This window comes from Platichthys flesus, chromosome 7, assembly GCF_949316205.1.
Source record: "Platichthys flesus chromosome 7, fPlaFle2.1, whole genome shotgun sequence".
NCBI lineage: Eukaryota > Metazoa > Chordata > Actinopteri > Pleuronectiformes > Pleuronectidae > Platichthys > Platichthys flesus.
This window is the reverse complement of record NC_084951.1, coordinates 22,478,246-22,500,302: the sequence shown is the minus strand read 5'-3', so window position 1 is coordinate 22,500,302 and position 22,057 is coordinate 22,478,246. Positions and strand designations below refer to the sequence as shown.

The window sequence follows — 22,057 nt, the reverse complement described above, 5'->3', positions numbered from 1 at the left end:
GTATAATCCACCCCCTCTTTCACGAGACATTAAGACATATGGTAATATAGTATAACTAGTGTATTTAACACTCCAAAAGCTCAATACTGATTTCACATTTTTAAATCACGTAACTTTCTCCTGGTCTCGATCTGGTTCCCTGCAAACTGGGTTTGTCGTGAATTACAAACCAATTATTCCGACCAAGTTTATGATTCTCTTCCGCAAACGTAAAAAAAAGGGTTAGGGTTATTACTCATAATCTCGTGTATATTTCATATTGTTGAGAGTTGAATCACGTGTTAAACTCGAATCACGTCTGAGGACCTGGCTTCGTGTTGTTGTGGAGCAGCTTAGCCTCGACTGCCTGAAGCCCATGAGCAAACCAGCACTCATCTCACAACCGGGGGAAACACCGTGAACGGATCCAGAATCCACGTTAACGTGGAGGTGTCGCTAGCTTCGCTCGCTACAGGCACGCGAAAATTGAATGGACTTGACTTCCGTTAAAACCCCCAGCTGCAGTTAGCCTAACGTGTTAGCGACGTGTTTCAGGAGTTTAACATGTTAACACAACACACACATGACACAAAGCTTCCACCCCGTCGTGTTGTTTAAATGAACCCGACGTGGAAGCAGTGTTTTTTCCCGGACGAAGCGATGCAGGGAGCGTCTACGTCAACAGCACAACAAAAGCTAGCAGCGCCCCGACGCTAGCTTGGGTACGGGAAAAAAAAAACGATAATAAACACGTTAAATACAAACACCATGAAAGCGCTGGTGTGGTTAATGGTCGTCCAGTGGGAGCGGGGCCCGGTGTCGGACCGGAGTTCACTCACCGGAGTTGGGGAGCGGACGGACAGTGTCGGACTCGTGTCGGTGTCTGAAGGAGCGGAACCGTGCAGCTGCTGCTTCCCTGTAGCCGAGCTAGCCACAAGTTGCTAGCAGAGGGCGTGGCCTGTATAAAAGTAAACAGTGGTGACGTCATGGCGACACGCGGGACTGTTTGAGATCGTCGAGACGCGTTTGGGCGTTTTTTTGCTTTTTGGGGTAAAACGAGGGTTTTGTTTGCATGTGAGAGCAGTTTCTGATTGGTTAGTTAGGATTCATCCATCCATCCTCTAGACAGCTTTATCTGCACTTCAACATAGTAAGATAATTGTGTTTGATATATATACATATAACTACACTTGTGTTATTTTTATATTCCCTAATATTGCATAAGTTTCAGCTGAGTAAATCCTATTGAAACAATAAATGTATGCTTCACCCAAAAAATGAAAAATCACTCATTATCTACCCAGCACTATGCCAATGCAGGGGTTGGGGTTCCAATTAAATGGAAGGAACCGGCGACCACTTCTTCAGACATAAAACAACAACAGAAATAAAACATGAAATGCCTCTATACTCCTCCTGTGGTGTCATCCAGATGTCCGTAAGCCCAGACATTCATATTTTGACTCGAAACCGCATCATTTAAACCATGATTTTTGCCTAAATGTCCACTGTTGTCCTCCTACTTACTGCTGCAGTAACTGGGAATGGTTCTCTTGAGACAGGATCAGCAAGATCAGCAGTAACTAGGAGGAGTATATCAGAGGACATTTAGGCTAAAAAAACAATGTTTATTATGTAGTTTTGAGTCAAATTTGAATGTTTTATTGGATTTGCCTGCAATGCTGTTTACCCCCTTACACCCCCCTCCCCCCCAGTTGAGCATCTTAAAGCCCTCAAAAGATTACAATTTCGATAGGTCCTCCCACTGTCAGTGCTCGGGCCCTAATAATAATATGTTAACATTTACATTGCCCATGAAGTTCAATCTTGCAGAGCACAGGCAAAGTGCGGCTTCACAGTCCAGTGTCAAGTTGTGAAATAGAGGTGCAATGTCTCCCTGTATCACTGACCCGTACAGACCCTAGAAGTAGAGTTTGTACTCTTTACATCTAAATATGGCTAAGCTTCTCTTGGGAATCCGACCCAATTATGTGCACATTCTCTAACAATCGTGTGAAAACTAGTGTTAAACTTTCACCAGCGATGTTGCTTGTTTGTGGTGTTTTTTGTTACTTGTCTACCAACTGCAGAGTAGACAATCCGCTTCCTGTTTACCAGGGCCCTTTGTGCGTAACAGGTCACATGATCAACGTTTTCAAGGGCACATTTAATCTCAAGATGTTTTTGCTCCATTTTGCTGATGTTTCTGGGCTTAAATCTTCAACTTTATCTTCACCAGACACTGTCAGATACAGAAAAGTTAAAGTTTTAGAGTAAAAGTACATAATTGATCGATAAGAATATTGTTTTATTAAGCTATATCACATCATTATATAATTTTTTACTTAAGCAGCTGAGTAAGCAGCAAGTGAAGCTACAGTAAAATACATTATAAAAAGTTTTATAAACAGAGACATCACCAGCCTGCAGAAGAGGAGTTATCATGTATATCTGGGGGCGCATATGGAACTTTTCTTAAGTGGGGAACAAATTAGGCTTGTTAAGTGGATAAATTACGTTTTTTTTTTTTATACAATAACAAGCAACTTGGGCCAAAATATTGAAATCAACATTTTTGGTAAAATAATGGAAGTTGCAAACCCGGTCCCTGAAAAACAACCAGACAAGATCAGAGAGAAAAAAATACATATCTTCCTTCCTACATGTGATCAATAATTAATGTTAATTGTAGGCAAATGAAATCCTTGTATTGATCCAAACACTATTTACTGAACGGCTGTATTCTTATTTTTTGTGTTAATTCTTGTAGGCAGCCACACGAGGGAGGTATTTTCTTGCTGGTTGTCATTAAGCGTGGGCTTCCTGCTGAAATCAAAGCTTTTCAAAGGCTCAGTATGGACAATATTATTATCATGGTCATGCAATGCCTTGATAATATGAAGATCTTATGTTTGAAAGTGGAGATGCTGAACGAACACATGCACTCGCCTGACCTGGCCTTAGTTTCTAGAGAAACATGGGTCTCACAGTCCAAAACAAACATGCCCACCCCCCAGTATTGATATCCTCCTTACGCAACTATTCAAAACGGCAACATGTAGAACTTTCAGTGAATTTATTTTTTTCAAACATATGTAAAAGTTAACAGAGACACATGACAAAAGTCCAACATGCCGAACATAGGTGACGTTTACATTCTGAGCTGCTGGTAAACACAAGGCACCGTCTAAGATCAACAATCAGTTACAAGGTCTGTATATGTGCAGGGGGACAGTGTTGTTAATTCTCCTGTGTGTACTTATGTCCTGCACGTGTTTAAAAAAGCATTACATGAAATAAGGAAAATACAGAGTTGACAACAGTAAGCCTGGCAAAGTCAGTGCTGTGAAATCTTACATTTTGAAAGGACTTGAATTGAGACACCAGCATTTTAAATAATTAAATATTCGATTTGATTGATGAATCAAAGCAGCAATCCAATGCAAACTCAATATCTCTGTAGAGATTATCCTAAAAAATGTCTTTGTATTTTTACAACCCCTAGAAGAAATTCTGCTGTGTTCTTTGCAGCCTATACACATTCTCACTCTGTCACTCACACACTAACGACTAAACACACAGGAAAGGCGCCTTTGGTGAGTTGTACAATACTTCAACTTCCTTAATTTCACAAATAACAAATAAAACCTATTACATGTAAGAACACAGAAAATAAACTTAAAAGCTATGGATTTGAGAGACAGTGAAATAGTTTGGGAGCAGCAGCAGAGACCATCCGATTACATGTTTCACACAGATCTGACCCTGCTTCACTGATTGCATGACTTCTAACAAATTGTATATACTCATTATAATACCAACAAAAGAGGAACATCTTTATTTCTATGCCCCTGTGAAAGATCTCTCTCTTAGTGGTGTGATTATTTGTTGTTATCTGCTTTCCAAAGACTAGGTTTCAACACAGTTCATATGAATACAAAAAGTAAAGTCCACATGTCTTAATTACAACTAAAAGCAAACAAATCAGAACTCATGACCAAAAAAAACAACAGTTTTACACTTCATCAGAAAAAGGTGACACAAAGCCCAAGCGTATTTGGTCTCAGGTGTCACAGCTCCATATAATCTTAGAGGGACTCTCTGATGTCATATACATTTACAGTAAGAAACAAAGTGCTTTATTCAGGACAACCACAACACAGCAAATTTGCCACGTATTCTACTGAATAGAAATGATTGCATATATTTCTCAGCATCTAGTCATGATAGTTTGTGTACTGAGGTCATTTGAAACTTGACAAGAACATATTCCATTTATAACTAACTCATTACCCAACTAAGAAAATAATAGAAAAAAAAGAATGTGCAATTTTCTGTTCATATATTAGCAATACAGCAAACAAAATATGTATGTTCTCTCATTGGGGCAACAGTATTTTGGCTGAGACATAAAAAACAGAGAAGAGAGACGACTAGAAAGCTTTCAAATGTATTGTTAAGGTAAAGCTTTGCCTTGTGGAACTCTGCTTATAGATCCCCCAAAAAACAGATCTATATTGGAGACCTGGCTTTGTCTGTGCTCAGGAAACTGGACAAAACATACTTAAACAGTAAGACTCAGAAACATATTCAGCCGGAGAGGCTCTGTCCTCCACTGTTTCAGACCTACGTATGTGTGAGTCATGTCAGCCACAGTTTTAGACCTACACATGTGCAAGTTCCAGATCCACTAAGAGAAGGGAATTGAGAATTCGTATTAACATCATCAATGCTGAAAATGTGTTTCACCGCTCTATGACACAAAGGTCGCATAATAGTGAACAGCTTTAAGCAGCACTCTGAATTTCCATGGCTGTCCAAACGAAGGTCAAACAAATGCCATTAAAGTTTATGTTTCCTTTAAAAACAAACAATAAGCATAAGTAAAAAAGGTCTAAAACCGTGGCTGGCGGCGGGGACAGGAGCTCTCCAGCTCTGCAGGTTGCCGATATTGTTTAATACATCTAAAAAATCTGGCTGTGCATGATCTGCTGTTTTCGTGAAGGTTTTTTGCAAAACTCTTCGGTATAAAAACATACAAAAACTACCATTGATAAAATGAAACTAAAAGAGTTTTCGCCTCTGGCTAAAATAAAGGTTATTTGGGATATCGTTGTGAATGACAGTAGTGCTCAGAAGATGGGAAACTGCATCGACTGAGCTTCATAATTCACGGGCTCCATTTGAGGTAATTAAGATGATTCATTAAGCAACTATGAACTCAACAGCGTCAAAACATTTGCCAACTTATCACAGTCGAAAAACACACGCTCATAAGCAAGGAAAAATACTGTGTGTCTGGAGGGTTCGGACGTACAAAATGTGCTAATGTCTGGATCGACCTCCTTCAAAAGCGTGGTGCTGCTCATGTGCTGAAATATAAGCAAACAAGAACAATGATGTTACATTTTATAGTGTTGTTATCAATCCATTAAAAAGAATGGAGACATAATCATTAACTTTCAAAGAGAATACTCACGTTTGTAAAACACCGCTTTGAAAGGTATTTGTGGGAGAAGCTCGTAGATCCTTCCTAAGATGTTTGAATCAGTAGCACAAGAAGCGTTTCCATTCCAGACCTGAACGATGTCTTCTCTGTCTCTCATACTGACGCTGATGCCGACCACTTCATCATCTGCAAGTACAGCAGTAGAGTGTGGGTTTGATGAACCTCAGAACTACAGTATTGTTCATATATTATTCTGAATATTTTACATTTTAATTTAAAAACAACAGAAATATTGTATTTCCTGGAACTTAAGAGGTGAAGTAACTTACCTGAGGAACAATAATCACTGAACTGTTCTCCAATGGTAGCCAGCAGCAACTCCTTCCATACAGAAGACTGGAAATATGAAGACACATTGTAATAGTCATTACAGCAGCAAGAACGGATACACAAAGAGTAAATAATAAATATTTCACATCACTTACAGTGCTCTCTTTGGGTACTTTCATTTTCCAAACACCGCCTTTAGCGTTGCTCTCTTCTTCCCTGTATGCAAACCAGCAGGTTAGATCATGTATTTTACGCCTGAACATGAACAACTATTCATTCATCTTTAAGCCAAACTCACCAGAGTGGTTTCCTTTCACCTCTCATCAGATGATAGCTACACCTCAGCGGTAAACTGGAGACACCGGGTATGTTGTTGTAAACTCTCCAGAAGTTCTATTCCCGAGCCAAGGTGAACATGGAAGCAGAGCATTATGTTGAGTCATTTAATGGCACCGGGAGTGCGGTTTCATATATCAGGCAACAAGGTCTTATCCTCATTGCTCTTAACCACAAGAAAGTGCCCTTGTTTATTAAATCCTGATCTAACACGTTTATGGCTTGTGATTCATTAATCGTGTTGGCAGAACATTGGACACCAAGACAACTGAGGTAAAACAAGCTAAAAAAGATTCAGGCTGAATATATTGTAGAATGTGAAGGACTTGTATGCACAGGGTTTTACTATCAGTGTGAGTGCGTCCACTAAATCCTTCACACTGGGAATTTTTTCAAGTCATCGGTGAAACACAAACATTCTGTGTCCCCTGATAAGAGTGTTTTATTTAAGGCGTCTGACACCATGTTGGTTTGGCCTCGGTACATTTGAGAGGTAAACAAACCACAACGCAGCCGTGTGAAAATAAACATCTCAGCACACAATCTTGATTTGTGCATAAATAAAGACATGTGCCTCTGAAACGTAGTAGGAACATGGGTGTTGACACCATGTGCCAGCTCTGTGTCCGTGTTTTGAAAAGCATCTCACCTGGACCGTCTCCACGGTGTAGATTTTCTTCAGGTTTGATTCACACTCCGCAGCTGTTGTACCTGGTTGAGACCTGACAACGAAGAGAAACAGACTTTCAATCCATTTTTGCACTATTCCGGGTTTGCAGTACTCTCATCCCACCATGGGTATGACAGCATACTAGGTGTATACTAATGTTGGGCTGTGTATTATGTCTTGAGTACTTATTATGCATACTTATATGTTCTGTGTACTTATATGTTAACACCAGGGGATCAGAGAGAAACAGCATTTCAATCCCGTCTATGTCCCGTTCATGTGGCAGAATTGACAGTCAAGTTGACAGACACAGAGATTTAATCAGATTCAAATGATTAATTGAATCACTTCTTATTAACAAGCTTGTGAAGATCTCCCAATCTCTGACCAGACATGTCTCAGGTCAGAGCCCCATGATCAGGCAGGTGGGGGGTGGGCTGGGGGGGGATCAGATGACAAATAAGCCAGTAAACAGTAAACAACACTGACCCCATTTGAACGCAGCAGCTTCTGGTTGATGACACTCGTGCTAACTGTCACATCTGTTCAATTCTGCTATGTCACTCTTGTGTGAATGCTAAATTGGGAGCTGTGTTTTATAATAATGGCGGGTTTTGAAACAATTAATATTTGAGAACAGGCCCCTGAGCAGTGAATCAACAAGTTTATTTTTGTTATAACAGTGTAGTCTGTGCTGCTTTAATACAAGTCATGGTTGAAGATAAACTGAACATGACCTTGTGTGAAATCAAGTTGAGTTATTATGTGGGAGCCAGTTGGTCATAATTACGTGCTTGTGTTTATTTTAAGATCCTCCTAAGTGAAGGACTTGGTGTATGTAGGTCATGGGGGAAACAAGCGGGCTGAGAAGCTGAAATCAAATCCAAATAACAACTTATATTATGTTATCCACGTGTTATTACAACAAACAATAGCAGAAACTCTGTTAAACACCCATAAACACTATTTACAGCTGCTTATCTAACCTTAGGCCTCGGGTCCTCTGCTGTCTTTGTTCTCATTAAATTCGAAAGGTACGGTCCCCTTGGAAGATGAAGGAACAGAGAGCGGTGTTGTTTACCTGTCGAGCCAGAAGGTCCAGGGCGAGTGCAGCGGCAGGTTGTCCATGTCGCTGTCGCTCGACATCCTGCCCAGGGCCATGTCTCCGAGGTGGATGTTGTGCTCCAGGAGACCCGGGCCGGACGCGGCGCTCAGCGGCGGCAGCAGCGCAGCTACGGGAACTGCCATTGTTTTGTTTTTGCGCGTCGCTCCTCTGGGAAGTTAAAAAAAAACCACGAACCACTCGGTGGAGATAAAGAAAAACAGACGAAGCGGACCTTTTAGAGGAGATGCGTCCCACCGGTTTCCAGTACGTGGGCTGGTTTAGGTGAACTGAACCCAGATCAGCTGCTGTATCATTGGTCGCTTCACCCGGTCTGCGCCGTCACAACAACGGGGGGAGAAAGTGATGCCGCCCGCTGACAGCCCCGCGACCTCCACCCTCACTTCACCCAAGCTGCTTGTTATGAAACGGTGACAGCATCCAACACGTGCATTCTGGAAGCTTCCGCCCTGGTTGCGACTTACTGTTGTTATTGTTGTTGTTGATTTCAGATTCAAACGCTTCTTCCGCAAGTGTGTATACGTAACGGCGCGCGTGCGCAGTGGCCGCTAGCTCTGCTCGTGAGCTAGCTAGCTTCCCGCTGCTACTGCTAGCTAGCCAGTACTTCCTGCCAGGGGGACTGGACACAGAAATGGACGTCGACGCGTTGCTGGAAGCGTTTCAAGGTGATGTTCACACGTATCCGCACGAGCAAGTCGCGGGTAGCGAACGTGTTGTGCGTTTGTTTTGGCGTTAAAACATCTGTAATGTATTTTGCTAACTACGTAGCTTAGCTTAGCAGCATCGAGTGTTAGAAGAGGCACACTGGTGTAATTCTGCCTGGCCCTAATGTTTAGCTAGCACGGAGATAACATCTTCTAAAAGATATAAATAGGTCTTGTTGTTCTTTTTAAATACAAGCTGGTTCACTCTGGTTCTTACACGGACGCGGTTATGTAAACAGGTTGCTGGGTAACGACACCATAAACATGCTAACTTGCTAACTTTCAGTGTAACTTTCCATGTTGTTCACTGACATTTGGTGTTTGACAGCGTTTACGCCCCCCCCCCCCCCCCCCCCCACACACACACACACACGAATAGCCTTTAAACGATTTAAACTTTTATTAAATTGAATTTTAAAAGTCCTGAATCGTCTTGTGTTGTAGCAATGCTGGTTAGAAGTGTTGTTATAATAAAGCATTGACTTCAGTTCCCTCAGAAAGTCTAATAAGGTCTTGAATTGAATTTGAGTTTCCTGCATGATACAAGTTAAAACTCTTTACCAGTGAAGCTCATTGGCTCCTATTGGCCAATGGTGGCGTTTGGTGAAATAACAACATTGTTATGGTTACTGCTGCTGTGGTAGTGTGGTGGGTTTTCAAAGTCGTTCCATGTCTCTCGTCTTCTAACTGAGCTCTGATCACTTTAAGAAACAAGAAGTGGGACCAGTCACTTCTTACAGAGGCTCAGGTCCTGAAACCCCCTGAACCCTGAGGCCTCAGGGTCCGAGTCCCAAAGGCCGGTTCACTAATCCATACATGGATCCAGGTCACGTTATAAGATCAATTATATCAATCGGAATTGATATGCTCAGCTGGAAAGCACTGACAAAAAATGCAATGTAAGGGTCAATAGATGAATGCAAATAATAAATAGGTTTAGACCGTTTTGTCCCTATTGCCAGTGTCTGTTACATGTTATATATATTCCCCTATTCTATTAAGGACATTTCTTCAGAGTCACTGTCAATAGTTGACTATCAGGATATGTTTTACTTTTCATCTATCAACTGAATGCAGGATTGATTTTGAGTGGGTTGTCCTGCAGGAGGCTTTTTGACAGCCTGATTTTTTTAGTTTCATTTTGCAGTATCAGACCTGAAGTGTCACTACATCTATCTATCTATCTATCTATCTATCTTTCTATATAAATTCTTACATCAGTTATTTTGCTGCTTATCTGTGTCTTAGTGCTAATTCTTGAACACATTTAACTTTCTATGGCTGTTAATTGGTACCTAATGATTTAATTATTGCTAATGCACTTACTGTAAATACTACTACAGTTTTTTTACGTGTGTATTTGTATTTGCAGATTTTGAGAAGAAAGCAAAAATGGAGACCTGTCCTGTACTCGAGCAGTTCCTGTGTCATGTCGCCAAGACAGGACAGCCACTGTGAGTGACAGCTCTATGACTGAGTCTGACTGAAATCTACTTGCTGAATTTGTTTCTTGTCAAAAATGTGTTTCAAGACTTTTTATTCTTTTGCTTCACTGACATGCAATGCATACTTGCATTTCCAATACCTTCCAGGATCCTGTGGTCCCAGTTAAAACAGTACTTCATGTTTAAGTTGGAAAAAGTCATGGATGATTTCCACGCTTCAACACCAGAACAGAGAGTCTCACATAATCCCAATGTCGAGCACGTGCCCTTTGAAGAGATGAAGACGAGGATCTTAAAGATAGTGGATGGTTACAATGGGTGAGTAAAGCTTAGAATAAGCCACTTTTCAAATTTCTAACAAATCACAAGTTCATGTACAAAATGGCATGATAAGAAAGATAGTAGTCTGTTCATGGTGTGTTCCAAGTAAAACCAAATGGCTTCAGATGTTTGACACGCTTGTAAAATATGTCTATGGGCTTGTCGATATTTTCAGACATTTTGGACAAGGCCAGCTTACATGATATGACAACCAACTGAGTAGTATGGGTAACTATAAACTGATATGTAAATGTACTTACACAGAGGATGCCCCTTGAGTAGGCGTTCCTTCATTGTGGCTGCGGACACTTCACTAGCGAAGGTGAAAATCGATGTGGCCCAGACCTCCTCTGAATGTTGTTAGAGGAACTGGATACCTGGGTGTATTCACACCTTTTATTAGAGCTGTCCACTTGTGATCAGACCACACAAGACGCATGTTAATGTCAGATATGACCAAGTGGTATATATCAGTCAAGACAGTTTTTGTCCTCTCTTTGCTCTAATGCTTCCAGCTTTGGCAATTTCTCCTAACAGCTTTGTACCTGGCTGTGAGATGGCTGTGTGTAACTTATCCCAAATATATTCCTTGCTAAATATTCTAGAGTCCCATTCACCATCCAGCGTCTGTGTGAGCTGGTGATGGACCCCAATAGGAACTACGCAGGAACCGACAAGTTTCTACGGGGTTTGGAGAAGGTGAGTATTACACCACACTACCTTGTGCATAAGTCCACAGACATTAATACAATGTGTTTTCACTCAAGATAAGCTAAACTTATGATTACTAATTTATAAATTGCTGTTTGTGTTACAGAATGTACGGGTGGTCAGCTTTATGTATCCCACGTCCGAGTAAGTACACTAATGACCACAGTGTTCCTGCAACTGATGCACATTTAAAGCTCCCTTGAAACCTACTTATGTTGTCACACAAAGTTAAACTTAACAGCCTGTTGCTTTTGTGCCTTTGCACTTTTGTAGGAAAAATGGTGCATCCAGTGTAAACAGAATGAACGGAGTAATGTTCCCTGGGAACTCGAGTCCATATTCAGACAGGTAGGCGCAACATACTGGTCAGGGATTGACTTCCACAAACATGTAAACTTGCCTCATACACATTATTGGGAAGGTGTTTTAATTTGGAGCAGATAACCAACAGACAACCAGACTATATTGACGACAGATCAGTCTTACCTGTTAATTTGATTCTTAGTAGTGTTGCTGATCAGGTGCTATGACTTTTAAACTAAATGTTTTTTTCCTTTTCTTACAGTCGAAATGTAAATGGCCCAGCCACGCCAAAACCACTCAACAGACCCAGGTTCTCATTGTCAACTTCGCTCTCCACCAATGGGCTTCCTGACGGTCCAGTGGGCAAAGAGCCAGAGCCAGAGCCAACCACAGAGGAGTTGGAGGAACACCATATGAGGTAATTGAAAGTAACGAGAACAAACATGGCACTTTTATACGTCACATTAATTCGAATGATGATGAACCAATTTCTTACATTTCTGTTACTGCTGCAGTGATCCCTCACGATCAGAAGCTGAAGACACACCAAGCAGCGGGACAAAAAACAAACACCCTGAGGAGGAGGGTGATTCTGATGATGACAAGCAAGAGGTCAAGAGGCTCAAGTTTGATGAAAAGGAAGAGGAGGAAACAGAAAATGAAAAGAAAGAGTCTTTGTGTCTTCAAGAGTCAGAGAACTTGTCAGAGATGCCAGATTCTTTGGAAGTCTCTAGAGGTCAAGACAACCAAAGTGGAACGTCTTGTGACTCAACTTGTGATCAGGGTAAGTTTGAACTCATGCACACTTTGGTTTAAGTACAGTTATTGTACATGTTAATAAACACAACTTGACAGCAGCAAAACTGTGGATATGTGCTGAGTGTTAATGGATAGACAGCTGTTTTGTAATTTAGTTGCATCCTTACAAAAGTGTAAAGACAGGGGGGTTGCATGGAAGCCAAACAGCTGGTAATGTTATTCCTCTACACCCTTCCTCTGCATAATAAGACCGTTGTACAGTTTTATAGCAGTGTTACATTTATGTAATAAAACAAGTCAGACTTAGGCTTATAGGTTTTAGTTTGAATGAAACAAACTAGTGTTTATTCTTATTTTTGAAAAGCCCTGTGGCGAAGTTCTTTCTAGGTTATGTTTTTTATCACTTTCCAAGAACTGTTGAACTTTGCTCTTTAAATAACTTGAGTGTCTTTGCGGTATTATCGCTGGGAATTGCATAAATGTGGATAAAGGGGCTTTACTCTGGACTGCTCCCTGAAACTGTCACAATTTGTATGCACATCAGATTGCAAACACAGTGATTGTACAATGGTAGTCTTCATTTCAGTAGAGTTAAGGGTTCACTGCCTCTTTAGTTTCCTCACATATGTGTGGATCCTGATCAAAGTTGGTGCAGTGGTGAAATCCAACTCTTATGTATAAATTAAAACCTGCCAAAGACTGTGGGAGTCCTTAACCTTCCTTTTGTCAACAGTTAATCTAGCCACTTTAATGTTTAAATTGATCTTAATCTAACTCTTGAATTGCTTCTTATCTCTGACAGTGATATTATCCTACAACAGCAAAATATGCAGCTTTATAAGAATTAAATGTTACCCTTATTACCATACACTGATGTTTCAACATACACTTTCAGCTTCAAATAAAAAAATAATACATACAATGATTATATGAAACCCACTGATCTAATCTTTCTCAGGATATAACGCCACATATATCCCACTTTGTTCCTCAGAGCCCAGCAGCACAGGGACAGAAACCACTGAAAGGGAGGGAAGCTCATCAGAGACAGCAGATGTTCACACTGAGGAGGATGAAAGCGCCGTGGACGGACCTGAGCCGCCCGCTCCATCAAGCTTTGAACAGGACAATGAGGAGAGTAACAGCGGCATCTGTGACGGAGAGGACCCGGCCAGCGACAAGGAGGTCCCTTCTTCTTCTAGCAGTTCACCTGACTTGTCAACAGAGGGCGATGCTGACAGTTCACACAGCACAGACACTGCAGTAGAGCCCGGGGAACAACAGGACTAGCCTGAATCCAGTCTGCCAACTGACTTTTGTTATTTTACACTGTATGATACCACACCAATGGTATATCTGTAGCACTGTGGACCTTTATACTTCAGGACCAGGAGCGATGTGACCTGGAGATTCCTCGCTGAAGGATCTTTTGTCCTCTTCAGTTTCACCTGCTCAAACATCACCAGGTCATTAAACTAGAAGGACGTGTATCAAAGAACATGGAGACTGCTTTTTAACAGTTGATTACAAGTTTTTCTAATCTTTTTTTTTTCCCTGATTTTTTATTTTACTTTGTATATCTGAGTATTTTTATTTAATCTTAATAATTAATGTATTCCCCTAATTTCATTATTCATTATTCACCTGGCATGTATTTCCAGGAGGAGGCGTCTGACAGTTTGAGTTCAAGCATCGTTGTTTGTCTCTGATCAATGTGTCTCTCTCCATGTGAACATGGAAACCTGCCATCAAGGAAGCAAAGCAAAACTTCACAGACGTCTGTTCGCTTTGAAGCACATACCATCAAATGTTACTTAATCAAAGTATGTTACATTAACTAGGATTAACCCCTTTTTGAAAATATCCCAATTTTTCTTTGTTACTGAATGAGGCCAACGTTAACAAACCATATTGCCAGAAATCACCAGTTTGGTTGGATAAACTCAAGGTTTGGCTCAACTGCAGCCATATCTGCATCAAACACACAAACCCCCCCCCCGGTACATTTACACTTTCTGTCATAACTTCGCTGTACAGCTGTCCCTTTTGATAGCAAAGGATTTCTACAGTACACATCTGTAAATCAATTTTGTAGACTTGTAATACTTGTGTCCAATGCCTTCGTAAAACCGAAAATGGCTGGAAGTTGAATGCTTGACCTTGTATCATGGTATTCATGGAAGGAATAAATGCTAAAAAAATTGAATTGAATTTTGCTCAATTAATATTAAAGCCGCTGTGGGTGGGACTGCTAGAAAAATAGTTGAGTCTCATCCTCAGGATGTTCAATAGTAAGGTTTTTTGGGGGAAGGAGGCTCCCAGTCCTGAGCTTCTCCCAAAAGACGAACAGGAGAAGATACACAGGCTTTGTACATGCAGAGAGGAACCCTGCACGTTTTATTGTGTTTATTGTATTGACTTCTTTTGGAATCTTGTTTCAATAATTCAGTTTTCCTTTTTCCTTTGGTACGATGTAGAGCTTTACAGTGTTTCAGCTCAGTTAGCCGTCAGCTCTCACTGTTTCTGTTCACCCTGGCTGCCTGATCAGTTTGGTTTCCAGCCACATGCAGCTGGAAGACAACTTCTGACTTTACACCATAAGGCAGACAATGCTGCATTTGCCAGACACCCCACATCATTAGCGATGTCATGAATAAAGTGGGCATATTAGCATATTTGTTTTAGTAGAGGAAGTTTCAGTGATGGATGCATCTTGTGTAACTGAATCATTTTAATCACACAAGGATAACGTGGCCTTGACATTTCGAAGCTAAGATTATCACTGTCCCTGTTGTCAGCAGATATCGTGAGCCAGGCAGGTACTGGGCCAGGCCGAGCTTTCATCTGTAAACAAAGGCTCCTGTTTGTAACTGTGAACAGTGACGCTGCTGTTCTATTTAAAAACAGACTCCACAGACGACTCCACTGCCTCATTTTCTAACATGGCCCCAGGTTTGCTATCGAAAGATGTTTCCTGTCATTTATCAAACATATCTGGCCCTCTCAGTTTGTGGTGGGTGTAACTGAATGTCCATCATTAGTGCATTTAACAACAGCACCTCTCATTAGAGACTTGAGTGAGACAGGAGCAGCCATGTAAACAGTAATCAGGTCAGCCGTAAATAGTCTGGAGCCTGAAGGTCAGAGCTTTCAGACATAACTATACACCTGGTCTGTGTGATTCATCGCCCTGTGAAGAGACGTCATGTGCACAGAGCGATTACACAAAGGAGCAACTTAAGATTCATGCAATTTTAAAAGCATCTGTGAGAAAATCGAAGCTGCAGCACCTGACATGTAACTCTTTGTGAAACTCTTAAATTGAGTTGTGGCTGCCTAATCTTAGTTTAGTCTGAATTAAGAAAGAACCCTAACCTAGATTTGAGTTATCCTCAAGTTTGTGTTTTATTTATGCTACTAATATGGTCACACATGAACCCCAGTGATACAATGTTAATGTGGTACAGACTTAATCTTTAGTAACCTCTGCCCGTGAAGTTATGTTTTAAAATGTGACATTGTGTGATTTGGCATTTTACAACATTTTCACTGTTTACTCAGGAAATAATTCATGGATCTTGATGAATGATGACAAATTAGACACATTTTAATTGAATTTAAGAGGACTGTGTCTTGGTAGATCTGAGGGATTTAGGTTATCCTGTGCAAACATTATTGATACACTATAAAATACATTAATGTTTTCTATAAAGCAAACTTACAGTACAGTCACTCTTCTCTGTTTAGTAGAGATAGGGGGCCGAGGGAAATCCTGTCATGATCTGTCTGTGATCTAATTGATCTGGACACGTTTCTATTTCTACGTTTCTAATCCCTTATCATGTGATCCCGAGGTCATCCTCCTCAGAGAAGATATGAAGAGAGAACCTAATAATAATTCAGCCTGTAGGGACTTTCATGCCATTTTGATCAGTTCAGTTTTTGCCGGTTTGCAACAAATGTAGTTGCAGCACCCGTCTCAGTGACTGAGGACTGAGATTTCTAGCTTTGGTAATGTAGAGTGGGAAGCTCACAAAGAGTCTCAACAAGTCTTGTAGTTTCATGAGATGTAAGAAATCATTTCAGTCTGTAGAGCTTGAGCAATAATCTCCACTATGGGTCAGCGCCTGAGTGAGGAAGGGGACCCCGACAAGGAAATTGACGCGGCCGAGCTGCAGGAGTGGTATAAGAAGTTTGTGGTGGAGTGTCCGAGCGGGACTCTCTTCAGGCACGAGTTCAAGAGCTTCTTTGGCGTCACTGAGAACAAGGAGGCCGCAGATTACATTGAAAACATGTTCCGAGCCTTTGACAAGAACGGAGTAAGTACGATCTTCGGCTGTGTGGGGGTACAGGACTCGTGCACAGGCGTCTGTCTCAGTTCAGTATCGACACTACACTTCCCACAGTAATAGTCCAGATGCATTGATTGGAAGCATTTGTGATAAGAGCAGCTAATGCCCTTTATTTGGGATTGGTGTTTCTTACTAAAGAGCTAGTGTATTCCATACAGTACTTTACAATACAGACATTCTGCCCGGAGAAGTTGAACCTCAGAGATCTTGTCCAAGTATCTCTTCAAAGCAATCTCAAGTTTGTCCTTCATGTCCACCGCAGGACAACACCATTGATTTCCTGGAGTATGTTGCAGCCTTGAACTTAGTCCTGAGGGGTAAACTGGAACATAAGCTGAAATGGACGTTCAAGATGTACGATAAAGATGGAAGTGGATGCATTGACAAAACAGAGCTTCTGGAAATTGTGGAGGTAATATTTACTATCTGTCACTGTCACTGTATGTACCTGAATATTCCAAGATCAGCCAGAGGGCAAGATTAATCCCAACGTCCTTCTCCTGTCACTGTCAGTCCATCTATCGATTGAAGAAAGCCTGCCACGGACAGCTGAGTGAGGAATGCAATCTGCTGAGCCCAGATCAAGTGGTCGACCGCATATTTGAGCTGGTTGATGAAAATGGAGATGGTGAGTGTTTTCCATAGTTTTCTGTCAGTTTAAAATACTGCATGGATGATTTAAAAGTGCAGTGATGGGCGGCTGTATTGGCTTTGTGGGCTGTTAATGTCTGTTGTTTGGTGAAACAAACCCAGAGACTAACCATCCCTCCTCACTTAGGGGAGCTCTCGCTGGATGAGTTCATCGACGGGGCACGGAGGGACAAGTGGGTGATGAAGATGCTGCAGATGGACGTGAACCCCGGGGACTGGATTAACGAGCGGAGACGCAGTGCGAACTTCTGAGGCTGCAGCTTGGACTGTTTATCTGTCACACACACATCCTACAGTGTGACTTACTTTGGATCTGCTGCAGTTTCAAATGAATGAAAAAGACAACAACACAGCAGTCCTCCTGGTTTTGTAATGTATATGATTGAGCTGTAGCGCCGCAACAATGCTGTATCTTTCCTTTAACAGGGTTTGATCTGCATATTCATCTTGGTTCAGGTTTCACATTCAGTAAAGATACAACTAAGCAGTAGTTTCAAATTCATTAATCGATGGTGTAGGTGCTGCCGTCATAAGTTACACACTGTATTTTCCTTCAGTTTTCTGTCATAAGCTCAATAAATATTCTGAAAGCCCTGACACACTCTACAAAGTTGTGTTCCATTTTGTAGGATGATTGTATTTCTTGTCAGGACATTGTGGCCACGTAAACACTGAGATGTTTTTGTTGCGGCTGTCATGGCAGGATAATTAAGACCTTCCTGTGTCACTGCTACTCTGAGTTTGAGGATCTCATCCGTATGTCCGTCGTAACTCAGCACGTTGTTTACCTGAACAGAAAGAAATCTAGAGGATTGTTCAATTAATAAAGCTTTAAAAAGTTTTAGGGTTTCTAAATTAACACCTTACATTAATAGCAAATATCAGGATAGATCACAGATAAAAGTGTTGATACTTGAATACTGAGTTGGAGGACAGAGTATAAGCGATACAGTTTTTTTTCCACATCTATTCCTATCCCAGTAAATATGAATAAGTGCTTCAGTGACAGATTTAAATGTTCTTTATAGGGTTTAAAGTAGGATTGAGGATAAAGTCGTTAGTTATAAACAATATCATTATTAATATGAAGGGATTTAGATCCAGTCTATTCTCTGATTCACACTCCGGAGCTGAAGGTGGCGGTAGTGCGCGTTAAAACCGAGAGAAGAAGAAGTGGAATAAGAAGAGGAGAAGAAGAGCTGCCAATCACCACAAGTGTCACGTTGCAGATTTAAATCAGTTGTATTCTTTGGGACATTTCTTTACACTCAGTCCGTGGTTGATAAAGAGTTGGGGCTCGTTACTGACGCGTGTTAAGCTTGTTTTTTAAGTTTCCTATCAGACGTTGATTTGTGTTGATATTTGTCGACCATCGTAAATAAACCTCTCGCTTCACAACACGTTCCCTTCTCCCCGGGGACCATGTGGTCTGGACCGCCGGAACCAGGCCTCACCGAGGAGATGAAGGTATAACTTAAAAACACCTAAAGAAACGCCAACTTCCGGTGCAGGTGTCAAACGTGTGTGTGTGTGTAGATAACTCGTTTTTTATCACAGGGCGCGGTGCTGCCCCCTGCCGGTCAGCGAGCAGCAGTCCGCCATGTGACGGGGAACCTATTCTCCAGCTGCGGGGACGAGGCTCTGGCTCACTGCGTCAGCGAGGACTGTCACATGGGAGCGGGGATCGCCGTCCTGTTCAAGCGCCAGTTCAGAGGAGAAGCTGAGTTAAAGCAGCAGCGTGAGTCACACCTTTGTTAAACCAGATTTACGTCCCCAGCCCAGGAGACTGGGTTGTCTTTTTCGTCAGCTGGTTTGTGTGGTAACCCAGTTTAAACTAACGGACAACAGATATGTGGTTCACAAGGGGTGAAGAGGGGAATTCTTTATTTGGTCACTTCATATTTATTGTTCCTTGGTTTATCTCCCTCCATTATTTGCTATGAATAATAATTTATATATGTTTATATCTGATTTTGGGTATGTAGGTGTATGAATTTGTATATATGTGTCAATGAATTATTTGTAGTATAAGATATACTATACTAGACTATTAATTGATGAGCTATGGAGAATGGATGATATTAAATACATTTGTACTTTTTCAAATGTTAAGTGTTTTCCTCATTGTTTGTAAATAATTTTTTTTTCTGTTTTAATTTTTTCACTTGTTATATACATTTTTAATATTTCCGTGTTTTCGAAATAAATGAGAATGAATGAATGATAATTACAACTTGTTCTGGAATATCTGGCAACATCACATGTAGTACTGTGCAAGAGTTTCAGGTACATTTTGTTTATCTTTGTCTTACATTGACATAATATGTTCAGGGGATAAAGGGAGTAACACGTGAAATAGGTCCAAACTGAATTTATTAACAATAAAGCCAAATGAAAATAAACATGAAACGGCAGCACAGCAGAGACAAAATACATTACATTCAACATAGCCCAGGTTAAACCAAAGTTTGAGAACATTATTCCGCCTCCCAACAAAGGGAGTAACCTATCACGCAGCACAAGCTGACAAATTGTAGGCTCTCCACAAGCTTTCAAGTCTCCAGTACTTGATTACAATCCTGGTGCAAGCGTGAACCGCCACTTGGAGCAGAGGGTTGAACCTGGAGAGACGAGAAAAGAAAACACAATCTCAACACTCTCATTACACGTCGCCACCTCAGAGGCGCTCAATCCAGCCTAAATTCACTCTGCAGCTTTTCAGCAGCAGCAGAAACATGCAGCCATAGACGCAAAGAGCAGATGATATGTTTTCATTGGTCAGTCTGGTTTTACTTGAAGAGGCAGGAGACGATGAAAAAGCCCTAATCCACAGAAGAACTGTCTGGTACGACCTACCTGCAAAAACATTTAAAAAACCTTTGTGTGGATTACAATGACCACAGATATTGATATATGTATTTTATTTTATCACTTAATTGTTCTGTTAATTGTTAAACGTTGTTTTAGTCAACTGTCTTGTCAGGGTTTAAACTTTTTTGGTTATATTTCTTGTTAAGCACTTTGTAACATTGTTACTAACACGTACTGTATAAATCACATTTATGATTATTATTAGTTTACTTGAAGCACCAAAGACTTTTGCAAAGTGTTCTGAGAGCAGGAGCTGGATGTTATCATGTTTCCCTTCTCAGCCCGGTTTGTGTTGCTGTTCTGCTTCTCTGACTTTACTCCAGTTCCAAGATTCAACCTTCTAAACTATTAACTATTCCAAATCCCTGCAACTTCCATAACAACTGTTCCTAATTCTCAAGATTGGTCCCCCAGTTGCCAGATTGTTTCAGACCCCAGTTTGTTTCCCTTTGTGCTCTTTATTCATCGGACTTTTCTTCTCGGGGCCTGTTAGTAGTGTGGTGCTTCCTCCTGCCTCTCTGCCAGTGTTTCAGCATTCATCAGTTTTTCCTGTGTGTTTGCACTTGGCGGTGTTTGCTTCTACCACCAGCTGTGACAACAGGGAAATATTCTTGATGTTTTATGCTTCATTAAGTTCACATTTGTGTAAAATTCATGCCGACAAAATCTCCATTAGATATTATAGCAAACATCTGTGGGTTGCAACAATTTTCTCCTGCACTGTGTTAGTTTATTATGACCCCCCCCCCGCCCCCCTCACCAAGGCATTGTTGTTGACATTTGAAAGCCACTAACGTTTTTCGAGATTTGTGTTTTATGTTGGTTTTGTATCTGAGCAGAAAAGGTGACAGGACAGTGTGCTGTGCTGAAGAGAGACAGACGTTTTGTCTACTACCTGGTAAAGAGTTAATGCAAAGTTTCATGTTACTGATTCATCCTTGGACAAATTAATACTTGTTAAAGACATGATAGTATATTTTGTAATTCCCTGTGTATTTTATTGCAGATCACAAAGAAGAAGTACAACCAAAACCCCACCTATGACAGCCTGACCCTGAGCCTGGAGGACATGAAGTCACAGTGTGTGAAGAACGGAGTGACAAGAATCTCAATGCCTCGGTTTGTCTCCTCATTCATTTGTACTTTGTTAATTTGCTCAATTCATTTATTTAAAGAAGTTTTGGTTCTGTCACTGCTCCAGTTAAACTTTGTGTTCTTTCAGTATTGGCTGCGGCCTGGATCGACTGGAGTGGAGGAGAGTGGAGGAGATACTGGAGCAGGTGTTCAAACACACAGACATCTCCATCACAGTCTACAGCCTCCTAGTGAAAGCAGAGACCACAGTGATGAAGGAAAACATGCGCCGATGATGGACGGAGATGTTTAATGTAATTATTTAGATCGTGCACTTCTCTGTATATGACAATGATTATTCTTTGTCAGAATTTTGTATTCTTTTACAAATAATATTCAAATAAATATTCCTCTGTTCACCCAAATACAAGTTTTCAGCTATTTAAAAACATGTTCACACAGTTTTATCACTAAATCTTTCACCTGTCTTTTCTGGTTTAATATAACAAATGCTCTTTACAGCAGGGTCTTTAAATATCTCTTTATTTGCCCATTTGGCCACCAGGCAATTATGTTGTTGACTTAGCAAACGGTGTATTTGCATTTCTGTCTGGGAGTCATATAACTTTTAGAGTGCTCACTGAAGCTTCTGCAGATGGCTGCGGGTATTGTATGGTCCATTATTGACCTATCTAATTGGGTATTGTACTTTAATGCAGACGGGACCTGGTGGATGAACCAGATGTGAGTTAAAAAGTCAGAGGAGCAGGGGACACTGACACCACATAGTCAATCCATCACATCCATTTTCTCCGGGACCTGAAATCCTTTTAATAACGTCACCACACTCGAGTGGAAGATCAGGGAGGGGATCTCACCCCATCTCCGTTCCAGGTGATTTAGTAAATTTGTAGGATTAAAAAATCTTGAGTTAATGGGGGGTAGCTGGCTCCATTTAACTATGTAACAATGTGCGCTT

At 41.0% G+C, this 22,057-nt stretch overlaps 4 protein-coding genes across 4 annotated transcripts; 3 read left to right on the top strand and 1 right to left on the bottom strand.

The window, feature by feature from the left end:
- Positions 1–3,040: 3,040 nt before the first annotated feature.
- On the bottom strand, positions 3,041–8,012 carry LOC133956353 (eukaryotic translation initiation factor 4E type 3-like). The gene is made up of 7 exons (XM_062391316.1): positions 7,846–8,012; positions 6,744–6,816; positions 6,057–6,151; positions 5,914–5,974; positions 5,758–5,824; positions 5,459–5,614; positions 3,041–5,351 (listed from the first exon to the last, which is right to left on the bottom strand). Exons 1-7 carry the CDS (start codon positions 8,010–8,012, stop codon positions 5,305–5,307), a joined length of 666 nt encoding a protein of 221 aa, XP_062247300.1. The 3' UTR covers positions 3,041–5,304.
- A 372-nt stretch (positions 8,013–8,384) lies between these two features.
- LOC133956352 (serine/threonine-protein phosphatase 4 regulatory subunit 2-A-like) lies at positions 8,385–14,336 on the top strand. The gene is made up of 9 exons (XM_062391315.1): positions 8,385–8,552; positions 9,964–10,045; positions 10,184–10,354; positions 10,963–11,056; positions 11,175–11,212; positions 11,342–11,416; positions 11,634–11,789; positions 11,887–12,155; positions 13,125–14,336. Exons 1-9 carry the CDS (start codon positions 8,519–8,521, stop codon positions 13,418–13,420), a joined length of 1,215 nt encoding a protein of 404 aa, XP_062247299.1. The 5' UTR covers positions 8,385–8,518; the 3' UTR covers positions 13,421–14,336.
- Positions 14,337–16,013: 1,677 nt separating this feature from the next.
- guca1b (guanylate cyclase activator 1B) lies at positions 16,014–17,730 on the top strand. The gene is made up of 4 exons (XM_062392416.1): positions 16,014–16,449; positions 16,745–16,894; positions 16,996–17,110; positions 17,261–17,730. The coding sequence occupies exons 1-4, from the start codon at positions 16,246–16,248 to the stop codon at positions 17,383–17,385; spliced, it is 594 nt and encodes a 197-aa protein (XP_062248400.1). The 5' UTR covers positions 16,014–16,245; the 3' UTR covers positions 17,386–17,730.
- Positions 17,731–18,284: 554 nt separating this feature from the next.
- oard1 (O-acyl-ADP-ribose deacylase 1) lies at positions 18,285–21,508 on the top strand. The gene is made up of 5 exons (XM_062392417.1): positions 18,285–18,600; positions 18,691–18,871; positions 20,844–20,902; positions 21,011–21,123; positions 21,227–21,508. The coding sequence occupies exons 1-5, from the start codon at positions 18,556–18,558 to the stop codon at positions 21,372–21,374; spliced, it is 546 nt and encodes a 181-aa protein (XP_062248401.1). The 5' UTR covers positions 18,285–18,555; the 3' UTR covers positions 21,375–21,508.
- The last annotated feature ends 549 nt before the right edge of the window (positions 21,509–22,057 follow it).